This window comes from Penaeus chinensis, chromosome 34 (genome assembly GCF_019202785.1).
Source record: "Penaeus chinensis breed Huanghai No. 1 chromosome 34, ASM1920278v2, whole genome shotgun sequence".
Taxonomy (NCBI): Eukaryota; Metazoa; Arthropoda; class Malacostraca; order Decapoda; family Penaeidae; genus Penaeus; species Penaeus chinensis.
The window spans coordinates 22902545-22915805 of NC_061852.1; the positions used below are offsets into that span (position 1 = coordinate 22902545).

The window sequence follows — 13261 nt, forward strand, 5'->3', positions numbered from 1 at the left end:
AAGGCTTGGTTGACTCACATTTTCTTTACTTTCATGAGCACAAGCTGTTAAAATATATCTTCATCCAATTCATATAATCAACTCATATTCCAGTTAAAAGTCTTAAGACACATATTTTTATCTTTCAGAAACAGAGAAATTAACGTTACTTGGAAAACTGGGGGATTTAAGGAAGAAAGTTTAGAAAAAGATGCATAATTTATGTTTGATTTGGACACATTCTTTCTTTCCGATAATCAAAGTATAATAACCTCCTGCTTTCTAGATACTCCTAATATGCAAAAGGGCATTCAAATCAGCACAAAAGCCCTTCTACAAAACAACTAAACTTAACAACAAATAAACGAAGAGCATCAAAATCATACTCAAACACCCTGAGGATGAATTAAATATTCTAATAAGAAGGTTGAGGGATATGAATATTGCAGTTCAGTAAATTACAAGAAATCTGAATATCTTAGCTTGGGCAAATATAAATAACACATAGCATTTATGGGAATGATACACTGTGTTGGTTAAGATATGCATAGATCCTTAAGGATAAAAAATAAAAACTATTAGCACTCTTTCACTCACAAAAAGTATAGCAATATCGTATCATGAAAGAAAAAAAAAAAAGAAACAACCAAAGTGCCCTGAATAAGACTGGCAACAACAAAACACCCTACTTACTCAAAAAAATATCAAAATCAAGAACTGCTGTTACATCTCAAAAAAATGAATATATAGCTATCCCAGTGATAGTTCAAACTTGCATATGTATATCTAGCACAGGCACCATGCACTGCAGAGACCAGTTTTCCCATGCTGTCATTAAGGTCTTTCTCAAAACCACTCTTCTTACTGTTTGCTTTTGGATGTGGTGGTGACTGGTAGTCTTAATCAAAGTTATTCACGCATGGCAGAAAATAGATACAATTTTGGAAATGGCTACACATTAAACTAGTGAAACACCCCCACTATGTTGAAAATATCTGATATGTGTATACACACAAGCAAAAAGGTTTTTAAAAAGTAAAGCAAACACTTTGCAAGGGATGAAGTATGATTAATTTTTGGAGAGAAAAAAAAAATCAAATATTGTCAACATTTCACTTTCAGTTGTCACTGATAAAGATTTACACAATCAGTATAAAATACACATGGTCACTATTCAGTTCCTATAAAAAATAATTATCCAAGACCACATACAAATATTAGTCCAACCTCAGCTCAGTTTTTTTCACCCCCAAGTAAAATATATCGCATGATGCTGTCTCTATTACTTTCTTCACTTGAGAGCAAACTACAGATGCAGCATATAATAATTCCCCAATTAATGCAACTGACATATTCTCAAACAACTGCACATGTCTTCTCATGTATTTACAAATCTAAGAGTGCATGCAACACTACATATCTTTCATATAATTATATTCACACCTTGCATGCCAATACATTAGGATTATTACACTGTATACTGTTACTAAGCATCTTCCATAATCATTCATGGTAGTCAGGTTTAATTACCAAACTAATATATATATATATATAATTCCCACCAGTACATTTGTGCTGCATTACATTTAGAATCAATAAATTATACAGTATATAATCTCATACACATAGAGGTTCTTTCCAGTTACATGTGATAATATTTGTTCTAATGACTAGTATTAAAGTAACTCAAAACTTTCTTGATACAACAGACAGACTTACAGGATACAAGTCTTTTCATTTCTTCTGATTGGACTAAATTTAACACATTTAAATGCAACATAGTATGTGGTGCCTTAAACATTAATAACAGTGACATCTCCATTTTGCCATTATGAGTAAAGAATAATTTTTCATGAGTCTGCTATTTCCCTTCAACCAGACATTACACCTGGAACAATGAGTAAGAAAGGACTAAGAAATTTGGACAGCTGATAATGTTATACCTAATATAATGAACACTTCATTCCAATAAAATACTCATGAATCATAATCAAAATCCTGCAGAGAATAATACTTCTTTTGTATTTTACAATTTGTTTTCTTCTTGAAATATAGTAATCTAGTATATAATTCATCTGCAGCAAATAAGTTGTACAGTCACCTGACAAAGTAGCCTGCACAGTAAGATATCTAGCCGGAATTTTTTTAAACACTGAAGATAGTTGCTACATCTCATTTCATTTGAAAATACTAAATAAATATTATACTTATCACATGACATCTATAATTTCAGTCACTCCTTTGTATATATACCAAATTTACCTGATTAGAAGTTGTGATGTAGCTAGCTACAAACTCAAATCTCACAAAAGAAAAACAAACCATCTCATTGAGTATCTTTGCCACCATAACAGTGAACCTTAAATGATTTATGCACACAGTTTTACCTTCAGCTTTAGCTCCAGATCTGTAACATAGATAACCCTAATAGAATATGAACTTTTGCGCAAAAACTACTCCGTAAGAACATAATAAAATTTTACATAAATCAAAATACGAGAATTTCCAGTTCAATTGATGAGAATAAGGATTTTTTAGAACCATTAACCTCAAACATACCAAGTCACTCATTATAAAACATTCAAAGTTTTGAAAAACACAAAGAAAAATTGAGATACCTGATTAATTACATTCTAAGTATGTAAATACTTAATTATAAAATGGTAATTTTGCAAAATTTAAAACCTTAAATGATCATACAACCTTTCAAAAATGTAAAAACTTTATACTGCTTTAAATAGAGCAACTTCCAATCAAGTATATATGGTAATGTATCAGGTGTCAAAAATAAATGTGATTATTTACCTTTCTTTATGTGAAAGTTGTCACATTTTCAAGATATCCCACATATATGGTGGTGATTGCTTTTTGACCCATAATTTACATGAAGTCACCTTTCATTCTACAGTGTAAACCAAGGACCTAATATCCATAACATTCATAGTCCACCAAAATATGCACATACAGAGAAATATGAACTAAAAAAACAAAATTAAGTACTGCACGAAGCATATCCCTATAAAAAAAAATCTACAAGTGTCAACAGCTCTGGCAAATTTCTACATTAATGCTGGTTCTTAGGCACCCTTTCTTCTTTTTTCCTACTAAAATAATATTAAATCTACTATAATGTTTTAATACCACTGAGAACTAGATCTCCTCAAAGATGATTAGGGTGGATGGACCTACACAGAGTCTTTTTTTTTTTCAAAAATGAAAATAAAATAAAAAAGTGAAGCATAGATAGCCTACAAACATTCCCTTCTTGCCATATCACTAATAGCCATCAATGATTTTATAGATATACTATATACTTTTTCAGTTAAACACTGGTCACTGTCATACCACAAAGGCATCCAGGTTTTCAGTGGCAACAGAGACATTCTATACTGTATTACTGCATCATTACCATGTTCATCTGAACTATAGATGTATTATCATACTAACAAAAAATGCCATGATGGATGTATGGGACAGACATGAATTTAAACTATCAGAAGCCTGCCTGTGAATGTCATGGTGTTGGTATGATTGAGTATGTGTGGAGTTAGTGAATGAGAAGTGTGGGAGTAAGTAAATGAGAGTGAGAATGCTCACATGGGTGAGTGAGTGAGTGAGTGAGTGAGTGAGTGAGTGAGTGAGTGAGTGAGTGAGTGAGTGAGTGAGTGAGTGAGTGAGTGAGTGAGTGAGTGAGTGAGAACAAGCAACTGAGTGAAAGAGGGTAAGGTTGAGAGAGAGAAGGAGAAGGAGGAGAAGGAGGAGAAGGAGGAGAAGGAGGAGGAGGAGGAGAAGGAGGAGGAGAAAGAGGAGAAGGAGGAGGAGAAGGAGGAGAAGGAAGAGGAGAAGGAGGAGAAGGAGGAGAAGGAGGAGGAGAAGGAGGAGAAGGAGGAGGAGAAGGAGGAGGAGAAGGAGGAGAAGGAGGAGGAGAAGGAGGAGGAGAAGGAGGAGGAGAAGGAGGAGGAGAAGGAGGAGGAGAAGGAGAAGGAGAAGGAGAAGGAGAAGGAGAAGGAGGAGGAGAAGGAGGAGAAGGAGGAGTAGAAGGAGGAGTAGAAGGAGGAGTAGAAGGAGGAGTAGAAGGAGGAGTAGAAGGAGGAGTAGAAGGAGGAGTAGAAGGAGGAGTAGAAGGAGGAGTAGAAGGAGGAGTAGAAGGAGGAGAAGGAGGAGTAGAAGGAGGAGGAGGAGGAGGAGGAGGAGGAGGAGGAGGAGGAGGAGGAGGAGGAGGAGGAGGAGGAGGAGGAGGAGGAGGAGGAGGAGGAGGAGGAGGAGGAGGAGGAGGAGGAGAAGGAGGAGAAGGAGGAGAAGGAGGAGAAGGAGGAGAAGGAGGAGAAGGAGGAGGAGAAGGAGGAGATGGAGGAGGAGGAGAAGGAGAAGGAGAAGGAGAAGAAGGAGGAGAAGGAAGAGGGGAAGAGGGAGAGAGGAAGAGGAAGAAGGGAAGAGGGAGAGAGGAAGAGGGGGGGAGGGGGAGGGGAGAGAGGAAGAGGGGGAGGGGGAGGGGAGAGAGGAAGAGGGGGAGGGGGAGGGGGAAGGGATAGAGGAAGAGGGGGGGAGGGGGGAGGGGATAGAGGAAGAGAGGGGGATGGGGGATGGGGGATGGGGAGAGAGAGAGAGAGAGAGAGAGAGAGAGAGAGAGAGAGAGAGAGAGAGAGAGAGAGAGAGAGAGAGAGAGAGAGAGAGAGAGAGAGAGAGAGAGAGAGAGAGAGAGAGAGAGAGAGAGAGAGAGAGAGAGAGAAAGTAAGTATACAGTTAAGTATGAAAATGTCATGCACTAAGTAAACAAAAATATTACATTTAACCCTTTTAAGATGCAGAAGCATGTGAGGTACTAGGAGAAATCTTGCATTCTACCTTGAACATGTGAAATCTTAAGTAAACTGCAGCATCAGTGAAGGATAACACTCACACCTCCTAATCTTACCCTCTCAATAGCCAATGACTAGTCAGGGAACCCGTAGATAAATGTTGCTCCTTTATAACTAAGGCTAAAAATGAACTGCTTAACAAATATTAGTAAACCAAAATACTTTTCTCTTATAAAAGAAAAAAAAAAAAAAAACTCTTACTAAAAATCAATAGTAAGCACTGTGTGATTAGATTCAAACAAAGACCCATACAAATTTATAAAATGCAAAAGAACGTACTTACATGCAAGGATACAGACTTATACCCCCATATATACCTTAGCACATTACTTTTTTTTCTTTCTTTCTCCCTTTTTTTTGGAACAGATTATTCACCAAGTGGTGTACTCTGAGAAATTAGAAAAATGTCCTACTCTGATGAAATGACTGCATGTACTGAAAATTTGCTTGAATCTTTAAAACTCTGAATGAAACTTACTGTGGACGGCTTTTCTCTTTTTTTCATCAATGGGCCTGGTGCATCTTGCTCAGTGGTATAGAGAAGAATTAGTTTGTACATAACATGGAATGAAATGGCTATTGACATCTGGACTAACAAATTACTACAACATGAGCAAACTCTGAACTGGCTTAGTTTTGAAGAGAAATTAACCTCATTTGAATCTTACTGCAATTAATACATTTTAACCTGACACGCTTGAACCATACTATATTCTTCCTATTGAAACTTTAGCTCCCCCATTATATCATCTATCTATCATCCACATTTACTCGCCTTACTGTGCTTAATACATCAATGAATAAATTAAATGTATTATCTATTCTTTTTAAAGGAGTATGAGGTTACTGGCAATGCTAAATTGAAGCAAAAGACTAATATACCGAATGAAAATTGAATTACAAAAATTAATGAATAAAATAAACAATACAAAGTAATAGAAATTAAATCTTTATGAAATAAATTCTTGATACAAGAATCGCCCACTGTAGACATGAAATAAAATGTAGATTTACTACAACCAAAACAATAAACAATGGTAATAATAAAGAAAGGTGTGCAACAGATTTATCTTACAATTCTTACTTTATTGTAAAGTCTATGCCTGTATTCTGCATACTAACATATTCTTTATATACATTATTTAACCTCTATCCACTTTCATCACTTCAATACAACATAGAATGCTTAATAATATATATAATGTAGTTTATACTAGGACTTCAAGATGCAACATAGAAAAGACGTATATTATACCAATGCATTATCCTGAAGGAGGAAGTCAACCTGACTATATTCACATTAAATGTACACTCAATTCATTTACTAAATTCAGTTTCCAAATGGTTTAAATCACCATTCTCAGTAATTTGCACAATAAGTGATGTGCAAGAATTTAATCAAGTATTCTGCACTGTTTCCAGCAATTTATACAGAAATACCAATCAAGAGAATATAATTTCTTATTGTATTAACATATCCAAATTTAACACTAACTCATTCTCTAAACATTTTTCTATTGCAAAATAAATGATCTTTATTTTTTACTAATAAGCATTATATGTATACAAGTCACTGACAACCCACAATATAGAACAAAAATCAATATATTTTCTGCTAGCATTTGAAAAGGAATATTTGTACCAGTAAAGTTATCCAGATAGACAATGAAGCTAAATACCCCCCAAAATTGAAAATATAAGGACCATTTGCAAAGTGCACATTTCAAAAGCAATGGCAAACTTAACCACAGACGGGAGGGAATCATCTAGGTCTCTGAGATTGTCACCTTATTTACTATAACCATAATTTATGCATCTACTTTTCTATTCAATAAAACTTTTTTTTTTTTTTTTTTTCTTTTTAGTCCTTTTCATGAGCAAGATGAGAACAGGTCATCCATTTTCTTGAAAGCATCCAAGGTCAAAAATCAAATCTGGCTCCATGCAATATCTTACATCATTTTAATCTTTTAGAAGATTTTATGTACCCATTAAGTAAAGAATGAGAATCATTACACAAAAAAAAGAAAAAGAAAAGAAAAAGGGAAAAAAATCCACCCACATACTTTTCTTAATATGGGAAAAAAAAAAATAGTAACAACAATAATAATAATGATATTCAAAACAATAAAAGAAATAAACTAACAATAAGTAACTGAGAGGATTTTCCTTTATTAGCTTTGTTTTTCATGTGTGTGGTCCATCCAGACCTTACAAGATGTATGGCAAGATTAATAACAAAATTCATACACTCTTACATACAATAAAAAAACAAAACAAAACTAAAAAAAAAAATTAAAAAAAAAAAAAAAAAATACATAAAACAAATATACATGGTAAATTAGACATATCCTATTGACACAACACATAATAAAAAATATTCTTATGTTCATCTTTGTGTCCATCTGCTTACAGCTGAATACAACTTTTCTCTGAGATACAAAAAAGTGTCTATTGCATTACTACTGAGATCTGTTTCTGGAAAATGTAGACGGAAAATAATGAGGAAAAAGTGACAAAAACAAAGGAAACTGGGTGAGTAGTGAAAATGAAAGATCAAAGGATTGCCAAATCACAAAAACACCATTGCATTTTCTTACCACACCTGTAACAATATTCCATTACCAACTTTTAGTCTTATGGTATTCCGAGTTGATGTTCATTTTGAAGTCAAGAGTATTGTACATCATTTTTTTTCATAAATTTGAGAAACTGATAAGTCTAGGCAAAGTCTGTCAGTGAAATAAGGCATCCAGCACCAAAGGAAACTTGTAAAGCAGATTCATAAAACACAAAAACTTTATCTATGACCATAAAATACCCACCAAAAAGCACTTTTTTTCATCATTTTACATTTCATAAAAATAAAACAATAAAAAAAAAAAAAAAATTCTCTGATCTGCTATTACAGATAATAATAACACAAGCTCACTAATTTTATATCTTCATATAAAAATAAAGAAAAATTGCAGATAGAAAAATATGTGAAACTGCAAAAAAGTTGAATCTTCCATTCTTTGGCCTCTATAACACAAATTCCATAATTTTTCTCAAGTGAAAAAAAAAGAAAAAAAGAAAAAAAAAACATGAAATTAATATTTTATAGGCTACAGATGCCAAGAGGGCATATATACATGCCCTGTCCACTGAGACTATTTCATTATTCTTGTTAACCCCTACAACCCCGATGACATGACCATTACATCATGAAAAAATTTGGCTTGAGAAGCGAATTACACAAATAATAAAATATTACTTATTGTTATTATTATTGCAATGAGTTATGGCCTACCTAGAGAGATGATATGGAGTCTGTGCTTGAAAAGTAAGGAAATCAAATGACAAATATAGACATTTGGGAAAAGAAGAAGAAGAAAAAAAAAAAAAAAAAAGGCTTATGCAAAAAAAGAGAAAATAACATTGCAAAGGGAGGGCATGGCATCTTGTCATGCAGATAAGTATTCATATATGCCCTGCCTACAAGCCACAAACCCATCAGTGTGGCCGCTCAAGCAAACTTAATGCCCATATTTTGGGCCACATGCAGGCAGTGAAGCATCTGGATCCAAGGGGTTAACACATAGTTATTTGTAATTAGTTATTATATCTTGTCCCCTGTTTACCCTGTTCCTAGAATTTTCAGAAAAAAAATTATTCTCATTACTATTACTGATAACATAATATAATAATAACATCATAATAATAATAATAATAATAATAATAATAATAATAATAATAATAATAATAATAATAATAATAATACCACTCATAACAATAAAAACAGCATTAGAATTAAAACTTCTCCAAAGAATTAAAGGAATTGGGTAAACAGGTGAGGTCAGGTAGGTGACTAAGCACTTGTGGAGCCATCTATAAGTAAACAGAATTAACAATGTATGTACCTGGCACCAATGGGTTAATATATCTATTAAAAAAAAAAAAAAAAGTTTTTTCATGCATTTCCAGTGTAGAAGGAAACAATACAATGCAGCCTTTGTAAAGACAAATAAGCTTGCATGGATACAATGAAAAAGGACTTCTGTACACAAAGAAATTATTGATAGATGATTAACTTCTAAACGACAGATACTAGAAACTCAATCCCACATATGGTTGCAAACATTAGTTAACAATTCCATTAAGCATGAGAAATAAACAAAAAAATTCTTCCTCTTTATAACAAATCAATCATAATCATTCACAGAGATGCATATCCGAGTTCATTACAGCTTAAAAGTTAATAGCAGATATCTTCCTTTGCTCAAGTCATAGATGTCTTCTGATACACCAGTCCTTCAGGATTTTCTTAAAGATGATTTTTCAAGAAAAGATTCAACATTAATATGCATTAATTAAGCTTCAGGAAATCTAATAATCACAACATGAATGTAAAAATACTAATGAAAAACATGATAATAAAAATGATAATTATAATAATAATATATATATACTTTTCCAAATACAATTATCATTCAGCAAAAATAAATAACATTTTTTTCTAGCCAATGCTGCACACACAATGCAGAAAAAAAATACATACCAAAAGAAAAGAAAGGCTAAGAAATAACAATAAAAAGAGTGACATCAAATAAATTCTGAAAAAAATTGGGATAAAACCATACTTCCACATTCTCAATTTTAAAAATGTGTTCATAAAAAAAACTATGATTTTAAGAAAGATAAATTTATACTGATTATATATATATATCATAAATATATAATTAAGTTTTATTTTGCCTTCTTGACATAAATAATATCAAATATGAGAACACATTTGTTGAAATCTACTGACCTCTATCCCTAAGGAGGCAAGTTCATTAACCTTGTATAGTGAATCTTTTATAGAAATAAAACAGCATGTCAACCTAAAATACTGACCATTAATAAGCCAAGACCATACATCTTTCAAATGTATTTGGTTGACTAGGAAATGAAAAATAAAAATTTACACAACTCATAAAAATGAACTGTTGCTCATTTACCTCAAATCTTGATGACAACACAGTCTTAAACATATGTAGTTTGTTCATACAACAATAATATGATGCACTGATTTACTGACTGACTGCAATCACACAGGAACTATCAACCTTTATTTCCCTAAGTACCAATGAGACTGCGGCATTGTGAGTGAGATACGGGTTTGAATGCGATGGCAGGTGCATGGAAGAGAGAAGAGAAATTAATGCCCTCGTAATACTTGTGACTAGTTTCGTATTTTGGCTTCACCATCTACCACTAAAGCAATGGGTCAAGTCTTTCTAAGTTTAAGAGAGTAACCAAGAAATCCTAGGATGTTGTGTCTACCTGTACATGACACAACATAATGAGGATGTTGCATGTCTGACAGAGCACACAAATGCTGAGTGCTGTGAATGCTGTGCTTTGTTCATGCATATTAACTTTCTCACCCTCTCTGTAAGTTTTTCTGTAATATTACTGTGCTAAGGTTTGTCCCAAAAGCTCATTAGTGCTTCCTACCTATAATAGACAACAACAGAACGGTGATCATGTGCTATACTTGATCACTCGATTATCCTCAGAATTGTCACATGTGCATAATTTATTTTCAAAATGAGAAAAGAAAGTGAAAGGAAAAAAGAGTCAACTGTACCTGAATTTTCTACCCTGCATAAGATCTATTTTCTATGACCATTTATAAAGGAAAAGATTATGTTCACTTGTGTATTTCTTGTGTCAAATTATATCACATCATAATGGTTAATCTAATAACAAAAAAAATAATATGTTATGATAAATATATTCCTTTACTATCCAGCGTTTACTCACCCATGATACAACTACCTTCTCTATGCGGAGCAATATTACATTTTTCCAGGTTCTGTACATAAGCGCATTTGCTAATGAACTAATTCATGAGGTTTTCATGTTGCAATATTCATGTCCACTAAAAAAAATTACGACAAATTTTAAGAGATGGGGAAAAAATAAAAGATAAAAACAAGGATTGTTCCCCGATTTCTAATCATGTCACTCTGGTTGAGTACAGCCAAAGGACAGAATTAAACTGGCTACAAATGGCACTGACTACAATGCTATACAATAACTGACTGTATTGGAAAGAAAGAGAAAGGTTGTGTTGAGAAGAGGAAATGCTAATAATAACTAATAATAATAATTATAATATGAATAATAATAATATTATTATTAATACTGATAATGATGATAATAGAATAAATATTAAAACAATAAAAAAATGAAAAAAATGAATATATAATAATATTATTAAACCATCATAAAAACAATATTAAGTACTAACACACTGACAATTAAATACAAAAACAATGTTGATAATAATAATTCCCAAAGAAAATAATTATATCAACATTAGACATACCTCCAAAAGTGTTTCTATCTACAAACAAAATCTCTCACTCACTGATGGCACTACACAGGTTCCCTCTTCCATAAAAGATAGTGAAAGAGCACAAGGAGAACCAGCTCTTCCTGTGCTCTGAAGCAACCACTCATGCACTTGGAATTAAGGCATACAACAAATATGACACAGTGTGTAATAAAAGATTAAATCTGGGAATGGCATCTGCAGTAAAAGCTTCACTAAGACTTCAATCATGATATGATCAAGAGAAATGTATATGAAGCCCATGTTAGTGCTAGACTCTTTAGTTACAAAAAGGCCAGGATTTTATTCACTACAACTGTCATTATCACTGTAACTGCTGCATTGTCACATTAAGGTCATATCTGCAGTGGGAAAGCATTGTACATTGTACAGAATGTGTAAAAATATTTAAAGCTACAATGACCTAGATATAAATCAAAATGCAATCCTTGATGATAGTGATGTGCTTGTTCTATATTAAAAACAAAAGCCATCGCCCATTCTATCATTGTGTGAATTTTTTCCATTACATGGGCTCTTTTTTTTTTCTATCATTCACTTTGTGACTACTGAGAATACACTGCACATTCTCTCACTATCTAATACCTTCTGTTCTACATGCATTTGTCTGTGACAAGATACATTTCACACAGTTCACAACTTCACACGACCCTATATTAAAGATTCCTGGGTCACTTATTATGCCATTTATTATGCAACCTCACTCTTCAAGTCATGCTGTATTTGCATACAAGTAGTCCACAAATAACTTTCAGCACAGTTGTAAAAAATCAATCACAAAACCTCTTTGCTTGTCATTCTCTTTCTTTCTTCTGATGCAAGACTTGAACCTGTCATTACACATTTTCCTGTACAGCGCAAGGTACGTTCTCCCCACCAGAGCCGAATCACCACACCAACTGGCATATGGAAGTGAACACCCAGTACAAAAATGACAGCCAAATCCACGTGGAAACAATATAGAAAATATGACGCAGGATAAATTCCAGAGTATCATGAACTACTCTCTGCCCCGTTAGTCTGCGTGTCTCTACTGGTTCGAACTTGGGGTCATGTGTAGTATTAGCATCTGGGAAGATGCCAGTGTCATAATATTCCTGGAGAATAGCTTCCTTCTCTTCATAACGATCATACAGCCACTTAGTCAACGTTTCCTCATCTTTTGGAATCTGGTGGTAAAATAGGCAATGCTTGTAGTAATGAAAATAACCAAAAATACAGCTGAGGTGGAAACAATATTTGCCACTCATCAATTATTTCTAAATAAACCATATCAAACTGACAAAACATATTCAGATGTTATTATACTTTGATGAAAAAAGGGAGAAAAAAATGCATGGAATTAACAACCTAAACATAAAACAAAGTTCTACACTCCAGTACTAATTCTTAATACTATAAAATATGAAATTTACCTCTTCAATATTATATCTGCGATAATGGAAGATTGTATCACACGCTGGTCTCCAGCCTCCAAAAATAGTTGGTAGGTCCAGTGGTCGTCCACCTGGGTATGCTATAGTGACATCTAGTAGATACTTGATCTTATCAGTATCATCTGAAAATTAAAAATCTATACTTCAGATTATCTGCATACCTGCAACCAACTAATGCATCCCATTTTACCCTTCATATATATAATAATTGGCTATTTAGTTCATTTAATACTTGATAAATCATTAACACTCTATTTCATTTGTCTGATACATCTTGAAGGACTTCTACAACACAATAGGTCTACTTTTACAGCTAGTTCACTATAAAACAATTAATTTACAATCTACAGTCTAAAAAAATCTTTACTTATACAACCTATCACTCAGTTCTTAAATATGTTCTGAATATTTCAAGGTTCACCCTCTACAAAAAGTATTTTGTACCACAGGATCAGTCTCTTCTTATAGCATGCAAAATCCGCAGTGCACGTGATTCATTTCTCTCTAATTCTTAAAAGAATGCACTATTTATTAATAATTTCCATGGACTTAAAACATAAATGATCACATTTAATATCCATATCCATTCCATACACTAAAGT

At 33.2% G+C, this 13261-nt stretch overlaps 1 protein-coding gene across 1 annotated transcript in view; it reads right to left on the reverse strand.

Annotated features, from left to right (window-relative positions):
- Positions 1-11081: 11081 nt before the first annotated feature.
- The window catches only part of LOC125043572 (acyl-CoA:lysophosphatidylglycerol acyltransferase 1-like), a 27541-nt gene continuing 25361 nt past the window's right edge, over positions 11082-13261 (reverse strand). The window contains exons 6-7 of the mRNA XM_047639776.1: positions 12639-12781; positions 11082-12392 (exon numbers count right to left, since the gene is read on the reverse strand). Coding sequence (XP_047495732.1) covers positions 12111-12392; positions 12639-12781 — 425 coding nt within the window. The 3' untranslated portion in view covers positions 11082-12110. The remainder of the gene's footprint in view (positions 12393-12638; positions 12782-13261) is intronic.